The sequence below is a fragment of the Hydra viridissima genome, unplaced genomic scaffold, assembly GCF_058129835.1.
Source record: "Hydra viridissima isolate aposymbiotic clone 2 unplaced genomic scaffold, HvirCarnegie_v1 scaffold_8, whole genome shotgun sequence".
Classification (NCBI taxonomy): Eukaryota; Metazoa; Cnidaria; class Hydrozoa; order Anthoathecata; family Hydridae; genus Hydra; species Hydra viridissima.
The window spans coordinates 13,626,805-13,648,883 of record NW_028324307.1 but is presented as its reverse complement, the minus strand read 5'-3'; the positions used below and the strand labels follow the sequence as shown (position 1 = coordinate 13,648,883).

Below are 22,079 nucleotides of genomic sequence, written 5' to 3'. Positions count from 1 at the left end.
TTTGACATATAGTATCTTCATAATGGCTTGGGGAAATTTCCCAAAATTTGGTATCCCAATAGATTTAACTTGCCGAATCCAAAAAGAGCACCCTCAAGACTCGATTGTTTTAGGAAATGCCTCAATTATTCAATTTTGTTCAAAATTGTTGACTTGTAAATTCATGATTTTTGAAGGTAAAATGAAGGGTGTTGCCCAAATCCCGAATAAAAAGTTCAATTGTATATCATTATTTTATCTTAAGTCTACTGAAAAAAATTAGATTCATCAATTGTCTCTCTAATACTTGATCAAAATTTGCGTTTAAAAATTGTGTCTTTATAGAAAAATTTAAATTTTGTAACAAAAGCAGATGAGGTATCAAGTGTGAAATACTTTTCCGATGGTTGTGCAGCACAATTTAATAATTTTAAAAATTTTATCAATCTTTGTCATCACAGTAAAGACTTTTGTTTAAACGCTGAATGGGTATTTTTTACTACCAGTCATGGTAAATCCCTCTGTGATGGTACTGGTGGGACTGTCAAAAGAGTAGTAAGCCAAGAAAGTCTTAAATAACTATGGGCAAATTTTAGATGTTAATTTAATGTATTGCTTTTGTAAAGCCAAGAAAAATAAAATTTGTTTTAAATTATTTTCTAAAGATGAAATCGACCATACACGAGCACAATTAGAAAAAAGATATTTAGGCGGAAGAACAGTTCCTGGCACAAGGGCGTATTATCATTTTATTCCAATTGCTTCAAACACTATAAGTTATAAAAAAACAAGTATTGATACATGTATGGAAATATTTGATATCATTCCAAAAAACATAATAAAGAGATTTCATTAAACATTAAAAAAATGGATTATATTGCATGTTTTTATGACAGATTTTGGTGGGTAGGGATTGCTGAAGATATATGTGAGCTTGCTATAAATGTCAGATTCATGCATCCACATGGACCAGGTAAACACTTTTTTTGGCCAATGAGAAATGACAAGTGTTGGGTGCTCAATTCTGAAGTTATATGTCTTATTTTAACACCCACAACAATATCAGGTTGTACATACAACATATCTGATATAGGTTTAGAGAATGTAAGCAGTTGGTTACAAAAAAAAAATTAAATACATTTAAAATAATTTTGTTGTAATTTTATTTACCTATTTTGCATTTAGAATTTTTCTTTCTTTTTTCTTTTTTTTCAAATCCTTAGATGGAAGGGTGAGAAAGGTTTAAATAAATCCCACAGTCCATCTTACTATGTCAATGACTATATTAATATTAATCTACTAAATAATACCATAAATATATTGATTGTTAAAATGTTTTAAAAAACATTTCAATATTTTTGGTTTTAAGTTTTATGATTTTTAAAATCGTAAAAAGATCTTAGTTTTGAGTGCTTACTTTGAAATAAGAGGTAAATAATGAAAAAAAAAGTTTCTCAAACTTAAACTAAAAAAATTATGTTTTTAAATTGAATTTTAATAAATATTTATTATTATATCATTTAATGCATTTAAAAAAAAAAAAAAAATCCAGGGGGATAGGGGGGGGGGGGGCAGAATTAGTCAGAGTCCCCCTAGTTCTCCCTTGGCCTATGACAATAAATGTTCTAAACTAGTCAATAAATAACACTATTTGATGTTTTATTCAAATAAATAATTTAAAAAACATTTCATTTGCTTTCGTTACAAAATTTAAATTTTTCTATAAAGACACAATTTTTAAACGCAAATTTTGATCAAGTATTAGAGAGACAATTGATGAATCTAATTTTTTTCAGTAGACTTAAGATAAAATAATGATATACAATTGAACTTTTTATTCGGGATTTGGGCAACACCCTTCATTTTACCTTCAAAAATCATGAATTTACAAGTCAACAATTTTGAACAAAATTGAATAATTGAGGCATTTCCTAAAACAATCGAGTCTTGAGGGTGCTCTTTTTGGATTCGGCAAGTTAAATCTATTGGGATACCAAATTTTGGGAAATTTCCCCAAGCCATTATGAAGATACTATATGTCAAAGTTGCTTTGTAGTCGCTTCAGATAATCACTAAAATGCTGAGTCAGCATTATTTTAACTGACGATATCTCTGGAACCCATGTGTATTTTTAACTACAGTTTTCGCAGTTGTAATTTTTTTAATATGTACTGCAAGTGAGGTAAAGTGAACAAATTCTGAGACGTAAGGGTGTCGAAAATGTTTTTTTTTGGATGATTTCATATGGAATTACCCTATAGTTATTAAAAGGTAATGTGACCCATGAATATAAAATATCTATCAAAGAAATGAAAGAACAGGATTTTTTTGAATAAAATGAAAAATGATTATGAAAAAAACCTGGCTTTTAATCATGATTGAATCTCACTTAAGGTAAGCTTATCAATAATGCTTTTCATTTCTGAATTATTTATTCTTTTTCAATTTTAACTAAGATTGCAGTTGATTTCTACATACATACATACATACATACATACATACATACATACATACATACATACATACATACATACATACATACATACATACATACATGCATACATACATACATATATACATACATACATACACACACACATACATATATATATATATATATATAAATATATATATATATATATATACATATATATATACATATATATATATACATATATATATATACATATATATATATATACATATATATATATATATATATATATATATATATATATATATATATATATATATGTATATATATATATATATATATATATATATATATATATATATATATATATATATATATATTCTAGTATATATATATATAAATATTTTGGTTTTTTATTCTTAGCAAAGTCACTGCAGTTGTTATCTAATGACTGATGAATTTCAAAATTTATTGAAAAGTGCAATAATTTATCATGTCTAAATTAACTGTGAAACTTCTACCACACTTGTATTTTGTCTAAAATGATATTATTAACAAGACTATGAAAGTTCTTAACTTTATTTTACAGCAAAACACACTGCAGCTGAGCAACTGGTGCAGTATTGGACTTATTAGGTTTATCTGCTTCCTTGCTATAATCTTACCAGGTTCTTTATTTCTTATTTTTATGCATTTTTTACTTTTTTAATATAAAAATTTAATAAAAGTTTAAAAAATGTTTATATTGTTTTTTTGTTTTTTTTTTTTGAAATTTTAATTATCATTAAAATGACTAATTTACCATAAATTATTCTAATCTGTTAGACTAATGCAAGTAAAATTGAGTATTGCTTACTAATTACTTGAGAAAAATTATATCAATTTTGACAGTTTCTACTTAATCATGTTTGATCAAATACTTTAAATTAAGCACAATCAGAAAATAAATTCATTAAAAATGAAAATGATTTGAAAGTTTTCATCAATAATTTGCAGTATTTAAATTACAGAATTCATTGGTTTAAATATTAATACCAAATTTGTCTGATGAATAATGTAATTGCTGACATATTTTACATCTCAAGTAGTTTTCATAAAACTCTTATAAATATCATAGTTGCAGAATTATTTTTTTTTTTAAGAACATCATTCTATTTTAATATCAGCTTTTTTCTCATTCCACATTTTAATATCATCTGAAAGGAAATCCTGTGACAAACAAAGCGTTTTAAAAATGGTAAATCATGAACAAGTAATAAAGTCTGCTACTGATTTTTGCAAATCTTTAACAAATTTTCCAGTTTTCATTACCATGTGAAAAAAAGCTAATGGTTACTGATATTCAAATAGATACTGCAAATGCCAATGCATTGTCATTAAAATGTCTTTTAATATTTTTGTCAATATTCATTAATAATGATAATATCTACAAACAATGAAATGCAAATATTGCATGTCTTTAGTAGGCAAGATGATAAGCACCTGTTGCAAACCTCTTCTTTAAATTCATAATTGGTCATTAAAGTACATATGGAGGAGAATATTTTAGTTGGAAGCTGGAACAAAAAAACCTTCAAGCCATGATCTTAGTGCTGAAGGTTTGTTTTCTAGGCACACTTGAATGGTCTCTTTAAAGGAGTCATTTATATTTAAAAATATTGACAAAAGTAACTCAACTTCTTGCCTTTTTTGCTTTTGTTTCTTTAATAGAAATAGTCAATAATTTCAACATTTTAAAAATTTTAGCAGGCAAATAAATACTTATTCATTTTCTTCTAAGAATAAGCAGTTAGAACATATTCTTTAGACTAAATGACTTTTCAAGAATTTATTTTATTAGATTATTTTTAAATTAAAATATATATCTGTTGCATGAATGCTGTAGGCTGGACCCTTGGTAACCTGCAGGCATAAGCACAGGTATCTGTTTAATAATGACTAACTACCATATAATGATGGTGAGCAAGAAGCTATAATTATTTTGTTTCAATACCAATAATAGTGGTAGTTAGAAACAATTATCCAGGGAGTTTTTGTTATTTTCTTCTAAACCTCATTTATAAGTAAATTACTGATAGAGCATTGTTTTGTTATTAACTCATCTGTCTGGGTATAACTGGACAACAGATATGGAGTTTACTTTTGCAATAGTTTTTTTGACTCTATGTGTTTCTCTCAGTCTCATGTAGCTCATCTAAATCCCTGCCTGAGTCATCACCAAATAACAGTGTCACTATAAGTAATGCTGAAATGGTCTCATATTGATTTTCTGGATTTAATTGTTGGTTTTCAGTATTTTCCTAATAGTAAATTCCATGTGATTATGACAATCTACCATATAATAATGGCAAGCAAGAAAATTGAAAATTAACCTTATGAATTCCAGTAGTTTAGTGTGCTTAGTTGTATTAAAAAAACCCTACATATATTATTTCAAACATAACCAGTGGGTCAGAAGGTACCCCAGGGCAAAAGGTATACCTTTCAACTTTTTTTGTGTGACATAAGTTACATGATGAACTGAGAAAGGAAAAGCAAAAATCAAAATATTTCATTTTGCATTTTTTGAAGAATTAGACTTTCAAAATCTGCACTAAAAAAAATTTAAGTTAGAACTGTTTAAACATGCATATATGAATGTAAAAGGATTAGAGAAAACGTTTTATTGGGTGTAACCATCATACTCTTGATGCAATTTTAAAAATTGTGATAACTGATTACTTTAAAGGGGCAACTACACTGCTTAACCTCAGTTATTAAGTTACTAGTAAATTAACAGAGAGTACAAGTTACTGGAAGCATCTTTACTGGAAATTCAGGAAAATAGCTTAGAGAAAGTAGAAGAACATTGCTGAGGATATATGGCTTCCCTTAATTAGTTGATTATTTGTAACACAAAGTTTAAGAAAACGGGAAGCTTCCCGAAAAATTTTAAAAAGTTGGCAAATATAAGCAAGATAATACGAAATTGCTTAGCAATTTATGCTTTTATTTAGCTTATATCTGCTTTGAGAATTTCAACAGTCAGGAAAAAATCTTTAATCAGGCAGGATTAATGGCATATGCAGTGGTATCTTGTTTACAAGCACGCTTAAGCAGTATAACTGCAAATATCTGGCAAAAATGTGCAAATATAAAAGCAATTATGACTTAAAGGAATTAATTACAAGTTGAGATACTGATATCAAAAAATCATTTGCTTTACTAAGTATGTAATTAATATTATAAAATTTCATCAGACAATAAACTCTAGCAAACCTGTATGATTAAATTTCCTTTTACTTAAATTTTGTTAGAGATAACACTAACCACTGGTACATTTTTGATTTTTGCATAAAAATACTAAAAAAAAAAGAGAAAAAAAAGGTATTTTAAAACTGTCAAAGTTATAAGGAGCATAAAAACCATCTTACTCTTAAACTGATTTTATTGGACTAAGTAAAGCCCCCTATATACTAGCAGCCAACACAGCTGAACCTGCAAATTCAACAACTGAAGCTGAAATAACCACAACTGACGCTGAAACAACCACAACTGAAGCTGCAACTACCACAACTGAAGCTGAAACAACCACAACTGAACCCGTAACTACCACAACTGAAGCTGCAACCACAGCAACTGAAGCTGCAACAACAACAACTGAAGCTGCAGCAACAACAACTGAAGCTGCAACAACCACAACTGAAGCTACAACCACCGCAAATGAAGCTGCAACAACCACAACTGAACCTGCAACTACCACAACTAAAGCTGCAACCACCACAACTGAAGCTGTAACAACCACAACTGATGCTGAAACAACCTCAACTGAATCTGCAACTACCACTTCTGCAGCTGCTACCACCACAAGTGAAGCTGCAACCACCACATCTGAATCTGCAACAACCACAACTGAAGCCGAAACAACCACACTTGAACCCGTAACTACCACAACTGAAGCTGCAACCACCACAACTGAGGCTGTAACAACAGCAACTGATGCTAAAGCAACCACAACTGAACCTGTAACTACAACAACTGAGCCTGCAACTACCATAACTGAAGCTGAAACAACCATAACTGAACCCATAACTACCACAACTGAACCCATAACTACCACAACTGAAGCTGCAACCACCACAACTGAAGCTGCAACAACAACAACTGAAGCTGCAACTACCACAACTGAAACTGTAACTACCACAACTGAACCCGTAACTACCATAACTGAAGCTGCTATTACCACAACTGAAGCTGTAACAACCATAACTGATGCTGAAACAACCTCAACTGAACCTGCAAATACCACAACTGAAGCTGCTACCACAACAACTGAAGCTGCAACCACCACATCTGAAACTGCAACAACCACAACTAAAGCTGAAACAATTACAACTTAAGCTGCAACCACCACAACTGAAGCTTCAACAACAACAACTGAAGCTGCAACTACCACAATTGAATCTGCAACAACCACAATTGAACCTGCAACCACCACAACTAAAGCTGCAACCACCACAACTGAAGCTGTAACAACCACAACTGATGCTGAAACAACCACAACTGAGCCTTCAACTACCATAACTCAAGCTGAAACCACAAAAACTGAACCTGAATCTACCACAACTGAAGCTGCAACCACAACAACTGAAGCTGAAACCACCACAACTAAGGTTGAAACCACCACAACTGAAGCTGCAACAACCACAACTGAACCTGTAACTACCACAACTGATGCTTACACAACCACAACTAAAACTGCAACCACTACAAATAAAGCTGCAACCACCACAACTGAAGCTGCAACAACCACAATTGAACCTGTAACTACCACAACTGAAACCGTAACTACCACAACTGAAGCTGCTACCATTAAAACTGAAGCTGTAACAACCATAACTGATGCTGAAACAACCTCAACTGAAGCTGCTACCACCACAACTGAAGCTGCAACCACGACATCTGAAGCTGCAACAACCACAACTAAAGCTGAAAGAACCACAACTGAACCTGTATCTACCACAACTGAAGCTGCAAACACAGCAACTGAAGCTGCAACAACAACAATTGAAGCTGCAACAACCACAAATGAGCCTGCAACTACCACAACTGAAGCTGTAACAACCACAACTGATGCTGAAACAACCTCAACTGAATCTGCAACTACCACAACTGCAGCTGCTACCACCACAACTGCAGCTGCTACCACCACAAGTGAAGCTGCAACCACCACATCTGAATCTGCAACAACCACAACTGAAGCCGAAACAACCACACTTGAACCCGTAACTACCACAACTGAAGCTGCAACCACCACAACTGAAGCTGCAACAACAACAACTGAAGCTGCAACTACCACAACTGAAACTGTAACTACCACAACTGAACCCGTAACTACCACAACTGAAGCTTCAACAACAACAACTGAAGCTGCAACTACCACAATTGAATCTGCAACAACCACAATTGAACCTGCAACCACCACAACTAAAGCTGCAACCACCACAACTGAAGCTGTAACAACCACAACTGATGCTGAAACAACCACAACTGAAGCTGAAACCACCACAACTGAAGCTGCAACCACCACAACTGAGGCTGCAATCACCACTTCTGAAGCTGTAACAACCACAACTGATGCTGAAACAACCACAACTGAACCCATAACTACCACAACTGTAGCCGCAACCACCACAACTGAAACTGCAACAACAACAACTGAAGCTGAGACAACCACAACTGAAACTGCAACCACCAGAACTGAAGTTGTAACAACCACAACTGAGCCTGCAACTACCACAACTGAGCCTGCAACTACCACAACTGAAGCTGTAACAACCACAACTGAAGCTGCAACCACCACAACTAAAGCTGCAACCACCACAACTGATGCTGCAACCACCACTTCTGAAGCTTTAACAACCACAACTGAAGCTGAAACAACCATAACTGAAGCTGCAACCACCACAACTGAACCTGCAACAACAACAACTGAAGCTGCAACTACCACAACTGATGCTGCAACTACCACAACTGAAGCTGCAACAACCACAACTGAACTCATAACTACCACAACTGAAGCTGCAACCACCACAATTGAAGCTGAAACAACCACAACTGAACCTGCAACTTCCACAACTGATGCTGCAATTACCACAACTGAAGCTGCAACAACCACAACTGAATCTGCAACCACCACAACTGAAGCTGTAACAACCACTACTGATGCTGAAACAACCACAACTGAACCTGCAACTTCCACAGCTGATGCTTCAATTACCACAACTGAAACTGCAACAACCACAACTGAGGCTGGAACCACCACAACTGAAGCTGAAACAACCACAACTGAACCCGTAACTACCACAACTGAAGCTGCAACCACAGCAACTGAAGCTGCAACAACAACAACTGAAGCTGCAGCAACAACAACTGAAGCTGCAACAACCACAACTGAAGCTACAACCACCGCAAATGAAGCTGCAACAACCACAACTGAACCTGCAACTACCACAACTAAAGCTGCAACCACCACAACTGAAGCTGTAACAACCACAACTGATGCTGAAACAACCTCAACTGAATCTGCAACTACCACTTCTGCAGCTGCTACCACCACAAGTGAAGCTGCAACCACCACATCTGAATCTGCAACAACCACAACTGAAGCCGAAACAACCACACTTGAACCCGTAACTACCACAACTGAAGCTGCAACCACCACAACTGAGGCTGTAACAACAGCAACTGATGCTAAAGCAACCACAACTGAACCTGTAACTACAACAACTGAGCCTGCAACTACCATAACTGAAGCTGAAACAACCATAACTGAACCCATAACTACCACAACTGAACCCATAACTACCACAACTGAAGCTGCAACCACCACAACTGAAGCTGCAACAACAACAACTGAAGCTGCAACTACCACAACTGAAACTGTAACTACCACAACTGAACCCGTAACTACCATAACTGAAGCTGCTATTACCACAACTGAAGCTGTAACAACCATAACTGATGCTGAAACAACCTCAACTGAACCTGCAAATACCACAACTGAAGCTGCTACCACAACAACTGAAGCTGCAACCACCACATCTGAAACTGCAACAACCACAACTAAAGCTGAAACAATTACAACTTAAGCTGCAACCACCACAACTGAAGCTTCAACAACAACAACTGAAGCTGCAACTACCACAATTGAATCTGCAACAACCACAATTGAACCTGCAACCACCACAACTAAAGCTGCAACCACCACAACTGAAGCTGTAACAACCACAACTGATGCTGAAACAACCACAACTGAGCCTTCAACTACCATAACTCAAGCTGAAACCACAAAAACTGAACCTGAATCTACCACAACTGAAGCTGCAACCACAACAACTGAAGCTGAAACCACCACAACTAAGGTTGAAACCACCACAACTGAAGCTGCAACAACCACAACTGAACCTGTAACTACCACAACTGATGCTTACACAACCACAACTAAAACTGCAACCACTACAAATAAAGCTGCAACCACCACAACTGAAGCTGCAACAACCACAATTGAACCTGTAACTACCACAACTGAAACCGTAACTACCACAACTGAAGCTGCTACCATTAAAACTGAAGCTGTAACAACCATAACTGATGCTGAAACAACCTCAACTGAAGCTGCTACCACCACAACTGAAGCTGCAACCACGACATCTGAAGCTGCAACAACCACAACTAAAGCTGAAAGAACCACAACTGAACCTGTATCTACCACAACTGAAGCTGCAAACACAGCAACTGAAGCTGCAACAACAACAATTGAAGCTGCAACAACCACAAATGAGCCTGCAACTACCACAACTGAAGCTGTAACAACCACAACTGATGCTGAAACAACCTCAACTGAATCTGCAACTACCACAACTGCAGCTGCTACCACCACAACTGCAGCTGCTACCACCACAAGTGAAGCTGCAACCACCACATCTGAATCTGCAACAACCACAACTGAAGCCGAAACAACCACACTTGAACCCGTAACTACCACAACTGAAGCTGCAACCACCACAACTGAAGCTGCAACAACAACAACTGAAGCTGCAACTACCACAACTGAAACTGTAACTACCACAACTGAACCCGTAACTACCACAACTGAAGCTTCAACAACAACAACTGAAGCTGCAACTACCACAATTGAATCTGCAACAACCACAATTGAACCTGCAACCACCACAACTAAAGCTGCAACCACCACAACTGAAGCTGTAACAACCACAACTGATGCTGAAACAACCACAACTGAAGCTGAAACCACCACAACTGAAGCTGCAACCACCACAACTGAGGCTGCAATCACCACTTCTGAAGCTGTAACAACCACAACTGATGCTGAAACAACCACAACTGAACCCATAACTACCACAACTGTAGCCGCAACCACCACAACTGAAACTGCAACAACAACAACTGAAGCTGAGACAACCACAACTGAAACTGCAACCACCAGAACTGAAGTTGTAACAACCACAACTGAGCCTGCAACTACCACAACTGAGCCTGCAACTACCACAACTGAAGCTGTAACAACCACAACTGAAGCTGCAACCACCACAACTAAAGCTGCAACCACCACAACTGATGCTGCAACCACCACTTCTGAAGCTTTAACAACCACAACTGAAGCTGAAACAACCATAACTGAAGCTGCAACCACCACAACTGAACCTGCAACAACAACAACTGAAGCTGCAACTACCACAACTGATGCTGCAACTACCACAACTGAAGCTGCAACAACCACAACTGAACTCATAACTACCACAACTGAAGCTGCAACCACCACAATTGAAGCTGAAACAACCACAACTGAACCTGCAACTTCCACAACTGATGCTGCAATTACCACAACTGAAGCTGCAACAACCACAACTGAATCTGCAACCACCACAACTGAAGCTGTAACAACCACTACTGATGCTGAAACAACCACAACTGAACCTGCAACTTCCACAGCTGATGCTTCAATTACCACAACTGAAACTGCAACAACCACAACTGAGGCTGGAACCACCACAACTGAAGCTGAAACAACCACAACTGAATCCATAACTACCACAATAGAAGTTGCTACCACCACAACTGAAGCTGTAACAACCACAACTGATGCTGAAACAACCACAACTGAACCTGCATTTCCCACAACTGAAACTTCAACCACCACATCTGAAGCTGAAACCACCACAACTGAAGCTGAAACAACCACTACTGAAGCTTCAACTATTACAACTGATGCTGCAACAACAACAACAAAAGCTGCAACTACCACAACTGAAGCTGCAACAACCACAACTGAAGCAGGAACCACCACAACTGAAGCTGCAATTGCCACAACTGAGGCTGCAACCACCACAACTGAAGTTGCAACCACAACATCTGAAGCTGCAATTACCTTTACTGAAGCTTCAACAACCACAATTGAACCTGTAACTACCACAACTGAGGGTGCAGTCACCACAACTGAAGCTGCAACCACCACAACTGAAGCTGCAACCACCACAACTGAAGCTGTAACTACCACAACTGAAGCTTTTGCAGTTACAACTGAAGCTACAACTTACACAACTGAACCTATAACCACCAGAACTGAAGCTGCATCCACCACAACTGAAGCTGAAACCACCACAACTGTAGCTGAAACAACCACAACTGAACTTGCAACTACCATAACTGAAGCTGCAACTACCACAACTGAAGCAGGAACCACCACAACTAAAGCTGCAACCGCCACAACTGTGGCTGCAACCTCCACAACTGAAGCAGCAACCACAACATCTGAAGCTTCAACTACAACAACCGAAGCTGCAATTACCTTAACTGGACCTGCAACCACCACAACTGAAGCTGTAACTACCATAACTGAAGCTTTTGCAATTACAACTGAAGCTACAACTAACACAATCGATTCTATAACCACCAGAACTGAAGCTGCATTCACCACAACTGAAGCTGAAACCACCACAACTGTAGCTGAAACAACCCCAACTGAACTTGCAACTACCATAACTGAAGCTGCAACTACCACAACTGAAGCAGGAACCACCACAACTAAAGCTGCAACCGCCACAACTGTGGCTGCAACCTCCACAACTGAAGCAGCAACCACAACATCTTAAGCTTCAACTACAACAACCGAAGCTGCAATTACCACAACTGGACCTGCAACCACCACAACTGAAGCTGTAACTACCACAACTGAAGCTGCAACTACTACAACTGAGTTTTTTGCAATTACAACTGAAGCTACAATAACCACAACTGAACCTATTACCACCAGAACTGAAGCTGCAACCACTTCAACTAAAGCTGCAACTATTACAACTGAAGCTGCAACAACCACAACTAAATCTGTAGCTTCCACAACTGAAGTTGCCACTACCACAACTGAAGCTGCAACAACCACAACTGAAGCTGTAACTACCACAACTGAAGCTGCAACTACCACAACTGAAGCTGCAACAACAACAACTGAACCTGCAACTTCCACAACTGAAGCTGCAACAACAACAACTGAACCCTTTACTACCACAACTGAAGCTGCAACCACCTTAACTGAAGCTGCAACCACTACAACTGATGTTCCAACAACAACAACTGAAGCTGCAACTACCACAATTGAACCTGTAACTTCCACCACTGAACCCGTAACTTCCTCTACTCAAGCTGCATTTACCACAACTCAAGCTGCAACTACCATTACTCAAGCGGCACTTACCACTACTCAAGCTGCAACTATCACTACTCAAGCTGTAACTACCACTACTCAAGCTGCAATTACCACTACTCAAGCTGAATTTACCACAACTCATGCTGCAACTACAACAAGTTTGTGTAGTTTTGTCTGAAGATTTAATGTTTTTTCAATGTTTAAGAACTTTTTTTTGGATTTTTTTTTGCATTTGAGAGAATAATTGGTGGTTGCAGCTCTGTTGCTTATATTACTTACAAGTTTTGTACTTTATTTTATTAATGTTTTATATTTTAGTAATACTATAATATATTGTTTGTTACAGCTTTAATAGATGTTGATGAGTGTTCATTAAAGAATTCTGGCACTGAATGCTCCATTACCTCTATCTGCCTGAATACATTTGGATCATTTGTCTGTGAATGCTTATCTGGTTTTTCTCCCATTGGAAATCTTAGCAAGAACACAATCTGTATTGGTGAGTTTATTATTTATTGGTTTTATCTGCTTTTCAATTCATTTTATTCAATTCAGTTCTTTTGTATTAAGTGATTTACATTAGTTGAAACAATCTTTAATTTAGTTTCTTTTTCACTGCATATTAGCCTTAAGTATTTTATTTTATTGAAAATAATCTTTTACATATTGATTTAAATCAGTTCATAAAGTAATATAAATTGAATATAATATGAATACAATGTATGTAATTACGTATCTACAAAAAGTAATAACTGTACTTTTTTGTGTCAATTTAAATTAACTTAGTAATTTTTTTTTATCAAATAAATTAAACTGTTAGATTAATAAAATTCCTAAATCCTTTCAGTTTTTTTCAGTGTAAAAAAAGCAGTGTTTTTAAACCAATTTTTAAATTCTCCTTTATCAGCCTCGATTTCAATATGAAACCAACTGTAGTTATAGGTTTTATTATGATCAACTTTGAGTTTTAATTGAGGTGGCTATGTCCCTTTAAACTTTATGATTGAAAATGTTTTCTAAAAAGTGGAAGTTTGTTTGAGTTTTCTTAAATTTAAGTTAAATTTGTTTAAATTTAATTGTAAGTTTTATTTGTTTATGTTTCAGTTAATAAGAGCTTAATTTTGATTGAATAAAAAATGACAAATTCGTTTTGAATAAAGAGTTGCTTGAAACTTAAGATTTATGAAAAGGAAGATATGAATAAAAAATTACAACTTTCTGTGAATGTTTAAGCTTTATATAAAATGTTTTATTAATGTTTAAGTTTTCAAATAGCATTTTATGTGTGAAATAAATTTTATCTTTGTATAAAATATAAATATACTTTCTAACATAAAATACTAATAAGAATATGTTTATTAACAGAAATTCTCAATATTTCATTGATCCTCCCTTATTTTTTTATCATTTTATGTATTATACAACTTATGATTTGGTATACTAAAGAATACATTATTCAAAACCAGTATATACAGTTATACAATTTACAATTTGGTATACTTAATACAATTTGGTATACTTAATAATACAATTTGGTATACTAAAAAAGGACAGTTTAAAGCCATCTCTTTCATATGTTCATTATACTTCCAACGCCAAATAACTTTTTCAACCAGTTAGATCTTATTTGTGATCTAACTGGTTGAAAATAAGGGTTTAAATCTGGGGAGTTTCCTTGCTAATAAAATAGTGGAATTTTTTGAGAAGCTAAAATTTTTTTTAATGGATTTTGTAGTGGTGTATGAGGCTCCATCTTTCATAAATATTTTTTTCTGTTTATTTGGAAACCGCTTCTTTAATTGAGTTAAAAGACAAGTTAAATAACTTTTTTGTATTGGTCCTGTTTCATTATTCCATCTACAATGTACAGTTGACCATGGCCTTTCCCACTAATAATCGATCATGACTTTAGGAGGATTTTTATTGTCTGGATTATTTAATCTTCATGGAATTTTTCATTAAAAACCCTTTTGATATTTTAAGTCTTTTTTAAGACTCATCGCTGAAGCATACTTTGAGAAAACCAAATTTTCCCAATCCAAGCATTTTTTTTCTCTGGACATTGGTTAATTTTGGGCTTTTTGCTGGTCTTCTACTTTTAATGCCCAATCCATACAAACTTTATTGAACAGTGATTGTTTCTACATTTAGTTCCACCTTGCTTAATTTACCGGTAATTGCAGAGGATGTAATAAATCTATTTTCTTTTACTATTTTTACTAGCATTCTCTAATCCTGGGTGTTATTTTTTTATTATTAACTGCTATTTGCCTTGTCTCCGAACACATAATGGGGGGCTTTTTTAAATGTCTTGGATTTGCTTTACAGTGTTTCTTGATACATCACATTTTCTTGATATTTCACTTATTAAGTAATGCTTATAGGTCATAAGATATTGAATAAATGCTTTTTTTCTAAGAATTAATGTCTTCTTTTTTTCCCATTTTGTAATTTAGACTTTTTAAACAATTTTTTTTTTATTAAAAATTTTTAAAAAAGATAAAAAGTGGTTTCTATAGAAAAATACATAAAAAAATAATAAAATAATCAGTAAAAATTGTTCAAAAGTATATTATAATAGAAATTTTATGTAATTAAATCACAATGGTTAAACAAAAAACATCACAAAACTTAAAGAAAACCAAAACATCACAAATAACAAAACTTGAATTTCATGTTTTAAACAGATGCCAATTGTCCCCCTGATATTGTTGCTTCCTTAAAAAAATTATTTTGTATTTTTAAAAGTTTGAAGGTGTTAAGTTATAAACAAAAAATATAAGTATATCATAAATCTATAATTCATATTTTTCAATATTGTAAAATTATGTTTAGATATTGATGAATGTCAAATCAAAAGTGAAGGTACAAACTGCACAAGTTCTTCTGCTTGTAAAAACACAAATGGTAGTTTTGTTTGTGAATGCTTACCTGGTTATTCCCAAGTTGGTGTGTTAAGCAACAAAACTGTCTGCAATGGTACTAATTATCTTTATTTAAAAATTTTTTTTCTATATGTTTAAGTTTTTAGAGTTTAATTTTAACAGAATGAAATCTGTAAAAAAAATATTTTAATGAATAGATATTTGCTTGATACTTTATGAAAATGTATTTAGGGGATATTACTTCAAAATATGGTACAAGTTATAAAATTGTGTTTAGATATAAATGAATGCCAATTGAAAAGTGAGGGTACAAACTGTACAAGTTCCTCTACTTGTAAAAACACCAATGGAAGTTTTGTTTGTGAATGCTTACCTGGTTATTCCCAAGTTGGTGCATTAAGCAACAGAACTGTCTGCATTGGTAAACCTTTCTTTTGCTACTTTTTATTACTAATTTAAAACCTTTTCTTGTCTTTTGATAAAGGCTAGTGTTGTTATGACTTAGAAATTATTTGACTGTCGACTAAATCAATTAATGTATTATTTAAAGTCGACCAAAATTAACTATACATTTTTAAAATTGAATAAAATTTTTCATTCAAATATTTCGACTAAAAATTGTCAAACAACATTAAAGTATATGATTATAATATTTGAATATTATAATCATATACTTTAATGTTGCTTGACAATTTATTTTTTAGATGCTATGAAACAAAAAGAACTTTAAGAGAGTAAACAAAAAAACTAGGCGGTATGCAATACTGTTATAATAACACATGCTGTTGTTTTATCAAGAGCATTTCCTTAGTTCAATTTTAATTCATCTAATCTATTAGATGAATTAAAATCGATTTAAACAAACAAAATAAAATGGTTTACTATCACAAAGTAAAGAAAAAAAACACGAATGGGCATTTTATATCATTTTTTACAACAATTTAAGCAAAAAGTTTAATAAAAAATGGTCGTGTAGATAGGTGGGGGCAGATGGGGTGGCTAAACTTTTTTGGGGTAGCAGATTTATAAAACTTTTTTGCATCCTTAACTGAGTACCATAACACATTACTTAACATTTTGTTTTAAATAGAACCAATTGGTTACTATAATGAGAAAAAGGAAACATTAATGGAGTGGTGGTACATACAGTAAGCTAAGAGTTAAGTGAATGTGACACAGTAAATTAGGTTCAATGTTCAGATATTTTGATTGAATTAAAAAAACAGCTTTGAATGATATTCTTACACATTGCTCAATCTTTCTAAATAAATTATCTTTACAAGATAAACTACTAATAAAGATATCTCTTTACTAATTGGTCAGCATCATAACCATATTAAAGTTTGATAAAATTAAATCAAGTGAAAAAATAGAAATAAGGATGTCAGGATGATTACCCAACTAAATCAACTTTTAGTGGGTTAGTAGGAAATCCATAGTCGATTAAATCAATTATTTGAACTTTCAAAGCCGATTATTATTGACTTTCGACTAGTAGACTTTTAGTTGATTTAGTTGAAGTTGATAATAACACTAATAAAGACAGTTTTTAGTTTTGCTATGTATTTGTATCTTTAAGATTTGCTTATTTTGGTAATTTCTAAACTTTCATAAGTTAACAATTATCCATGTTCTATCTTTTAGAAAGCTTATGACATAATACATCCTTTTGAAAAAAATACAACTTTTAAGTATGTTAACAACCTTTTAAAGTATAAGTTAATACTCTGGTTGCCTCTCACTGTTAAAGTTTTAATCAATTTTAATATCAATAACTTGTTGCTTGAAAGTTGCAAGTATTTAAAATTATGATACTGTATCAATGATAATTCAGTGATTAATTTTTTTCTTTTTTTTTTCAATATTACAAAATTATGTTTAGATATTGATGAATGCCAATTGAAAAGTGAGGGTACAAACTGCACAAGTTCCTCTACTTGTAAAAACACAAATGGAAGTTTTGTTTGTGAATGCTTACCTGGTTATTCCCAAGTTGGCATGTTAAGCAGCAAAACTGTCTGCGTTGGTATGTTTCTATTTTGATAGAAATTGTATATAATCTTTTATCCCTTATATTTTTTCTGCTAGCACTGAAAGTTTTATGAATGCATGATCATGCTGCATTTCTTTTTTTTTCATTTTCAGATATTAATGAATGTCTATTCACATGCAATTGGAATCTTAGCAAATGCTTCAACACTAATGGTAGTTACTTGTGTTCTTGTGAAACTGGTTATCAGTTAAATGAAAATAAGACCAGCTGTGTAGGTATGTGATATTTTTTTAACAGAACATTATATTGCTTTGTATTTAGAATGTTTAAATTGACAGTATGACTTTGTTTACCACATTCTTTTTATGCTCTATATTTAAACACTTTTTAGATATTGATGAGTGTAAAACTCAATGTAACTACGGAGTCAATTCTTGCATAAACACTGTTGGCAGCTACTCATGTTTATGCCCAAATGGTTTTCAACTTGCTGGAATTGGTTCTACCAAATGTGTTGGTAAGTAGTTTGTGTGTGTGTGTGTGTGTGTGTGTGTGTGTGTGTGTGTGTGTGTGTGTGTGTGTGTGTGTGTGTGTGTGTGTGTGTGTGTGTGTGTGTGTGTGTGTGTGTGTGTGTGTGTGTGTGTGTGTGTGTGTGTGTGTGTGTGTGTGTGTGTGTGTGTGTATTTATATATATAAATATTTAAGTTCTATTATAAGTGTGATGTGTTTCTTATTAAGATGTGGATAAATGTAGTTACACATGCAATTGGCCAAATAGTAACTGTAGAAATCTAAATGGAAGCTATATTTGTTCATGCACAAATGGTTTTGAACTAAATGCTACCAAAACAGGATGTATTGGTAACTTACTTTAAGTTGTTTTGTTATATATGTATTTAGGCCTTATATTTTAGACACATCATGATAGATATATAGGGCCATTTCATATAATCCATAATATTTTAATAATAATCATCATTTCATATAATCCATAATATTTTAGACACATGATAGATATGGATGTTGGCAGAAAGTTAAGTTTCATTTGCAAGATTAGCTATATAAGTTTATTTTTAGTTTGATATCAATGAAAAAGAGTCCTTTAAGATATTGATGTATATATGTGCAAAGTTGAAAGTAGTCTTATCTTGGTTTTAATATGTAAGATACAAGTCTAGATATAGATATGTGTGAGAAGGTGCACTATGTGCCTCATTGCTCCTGTAAATTTATGTTGTACTGTTCTGCAGAAAGTTTAAGCTTCTCGAGCTAGATTAACTCTGTTTATTTTTTTATATTTTGATATCAATGAAAATAAGCCAGATTTTAGATATTTAAGTTTACATAAGTATTTAAGAGTGGACTTAATTTGGTTTTAATTTAAAATATTTATGAATCTTGTTGTAGATGAATGTTATTATATGTATTAAGTGCCTTATTGTTTCTTTGAAATTATGCAGTACTGCATTGCTTTTAACTTTAAACTGCTTTGTGTTTATATGTTTTGTTTTTTTATATTTCTCCTTTTTACCAACTCTTATCTTATCATTTTCATTTGACAATATAATTCTTTGTACAGCATGCACCCTTAATATCCGCACTATATTCTATGCATATATCAAAATAATAATTCCTACACAAAAAATATAAAACTTTTTTGTGTAGGACTTTTTATTTTGATATATGGTTTTAGAATCTATGATTTGTACATTAATAAATTATAAAATTAAAAATTTGATTTTTTTACAATGACTGTTGAAAATACAATTGTTGTTGAACTTTGTCTCTGAGTGTTATGCCCAAAGACATTATAGCAAAACTTTTGATGGCTAAATGAACTGTGTATGATATTTTAAGTTGGTTTAAAAAGTTTAATTGAAAAGAGAGGAAACCAGAAAGTTGTAAGACAAAAACTGTAAAAACTTCAAGACTTAAACAGTTCAAGGTGCAATCCAATCTGATCCATGAGAAAGATGGCTAAGGAACTCTCTGTGAGTGAGCACACATGCAGAAATGTTGTGATATATAACCTGAAGAGCTAGATCCAAAAAGTACTTCATTACTGAAGAAGTCAAAGCTATCCAAGTTGAGAGAAGTATAAAAACTTTTTTCCATCCTAAAAAAAGGTCAACCAATAATTCTGTTCTTTGACCAAAAACCTTTTACAGTGGATTCTGTATAAAAAACAGGGCTAATTACTACATTAGCTCCTCAAAGCCAGAAGATATTCCAGAGTCTGTTAGGTTCAAATTCAGGACCAAACCTCCTGCTTCTCTGATGATTTTTGGAGTTGTTGCCTTAAATTCCCAGAAGATGCTCCCTGTTTTTATTGATTATGGGTCAAAATCAATCAAGATATGAACATTAAAATCTTGAAAGATCTATCATAGATCAACTCTAACTTTTACCCTGATGCTAAAATTGTATACCACCAGGATGGGGTTCCACCCCATAGAGCAGAAAGAGCCAGTAGTAGCTCAGAAAAAACATGCCTAATTTTTAGGAGAAAGTTTTTTGGTTACCAAGCTTCCTAGATTTAAAACCTCTGGACTATAGTATTTGGGCATATGTTCAGTCAAAGACCTGTGCGTCTCCCCACAAGAGTATTGAAGCTCTGAAGGCCTCTGTTGTCAAGCAGTGGAATGCTACGCCCAATTAGTATGTCCTGAAGGCATGTAAGAGTTTCTGGCTCAGAATTGAGGTTGTGATCAAAGCCAATGGTTCACACATGGAGTAATTTTTTTTGAAATTCATTCAAAAATGATATGAAATATGTTTTGAAATTAATTTGAAAATAAAGAATTTTCATGTTTTCAATTTACAAAAATAAGTGCAGATTTTAAGGGCACATGCTGTACTAACAAGTTTGTTATTTTTATTTGAAATATCTATTGGTTTATCATCAGCTAATAAAGATAATTTTGTTATATTTGATCAGACTTTGATGAATGTAAGAATGATAGTGATGGCACAAGTTGTTCAAATGCTTCTTTCTGCACTAATACTGTTGGTAGCTTTGTGTGCAGTTGTTTGCCTGGTTATACACAAAATAGCTCACTCAGTAAAAACACTGTCTGCAACGGTATCTTTTGCATTTATTTATAAAATTTTTATAAAGTCACTTTTAGAAAAAACTTTTTGAATAATTTTCTTGATTCAAAGAAATTTTTATAATGTTGTGGTGCAACTTTGTTAATAATGATATTTGTTTAACCTTTCTTCTCTTTTTAACTTAAAAATCAACATTAATCTTCAAGCTCTGTTTTGATTCTTTTTTGTTTCACTTTATATTTAGATATTAATGAATGTAAGTACACTTGTAACTGGCCGTATAATAAATGCAAAAACCTCAATGGAAGCTATGAATGTGCTTGTGATAGTGGCTTCAAGTTAAATGCCAATGGAACTGAATGCATTGGTAAAATGACAACTTTTTAAAAAAATTTTTTTTTTTTTTACTACTCTGACGTTTAAAAAATAGCGTTTTGCAATCAAAGTTGAAGTTCTCACATTTTTAAAAATTGAAATGAATTAGATGACTTATAAGACTTTAATGAAAATCAAGACTACATATAGCGTCATTTCAAAAACTGGGGAGTCTTATTAGCAATAATACATTGAACAAAAGTTTGATATCAAATTTTGAAGTTTCCTGTTTCTATAAAACAATCAAGGTAGTTTCTATATTAATCTGTTCATAAACTTGGGAACAATTTAGATATTGATGAGTGTGCTACTACTTGTAACTGGCAATACAGTATATGCAAAAATACAATAGGAAGTTACAGCTGCTTGTGTGAGGCTGGGCTGCAGTTAAATGGAACAAGTTGTGTTGGTAAGTTTTAAAACAAAAGAAATGCAAAAGTTTTAAAAGTGTTTTTTTTAGTTTTTGTAGCTCATGATGATTTCTTTTTCCTCTTTTAAAAAAATTGTTAGTTGAGTTTTTCTTTTCTGTCAATGTACTTGGTTTTGTGATCAGACAGTAATCACTGATTTATGCATAGAGTCACTTTACAAGTACACAAAGTATTGTTTGAGTTTTTTTAAAATATTAAAAGTTGGTTATAATTTTTGTATTAAGCT

At 33.4% G+C, this 22,079-nt stretch overlaps 1 protein-coding gene and 1 long non-coding RNA gene across 2 annotated transcripts in view; both read left to right on the top strand.

The window, feature by feature from the left end:
- The window catches only part of LOC149885220 (uncharacterized), a gene marked incomplete at its 5' end in the record, with an annotated part of 39,594 nt that overhangs the window by 3,960 nt on the left and 13,555 nt on the right, over positions 1-22,079 (top strand). The window contains 18 exon segments of the mRNA XM_090094654.1: positions 325-490; positions 645-782; positions 890-1,090; positions 6,080-6,262; positions 6,794-7,434; positions 7,486-7,606; positions 7,739-8,748; positions 9,544-13,276; positions 13,465-13,617; positions 15,954-16,097; positions 16,281-16,424; positions 17,886-18,029; positions 18,149-18,271; positions 18,388-18,513; positions 18,735-18,857; positions 20,935-21,078; positions 21,292-21,414; positions 21,715-21,831. Of these exon segments, the coding sequence (XP_089950780.1) occupies positions 325-490; positions 645-782; positions 890-1,090; positions 6,080-6,262; positions 6,794-7,434; positions 7,486-7,606; positions 7,739-8,748; positions 9,544-13,276; positions 13,465-13,617; positions 15,954-16,097; positions 16,281-16,424; positions 17,886-18,029; positions 18,149-18,271; positions 18,388-18,513; positions 18,735-18,857; positions 20,935-21,078; positions 21,292-21,414; positions 21,715-21,831 (7,534 nt within the window).
- On the top strand, positions 2,195-5,918 carry LOC149885221 (uncharacterized). The gene is made up of 3 exons (XR_016454798.1): positions 2,195-2,373; positions 3,003-3,081; positions 5,876-5,918. It is a non-coding gene; the product is annotated as an uncharacterized LOC149885221 (long non-coding RNA).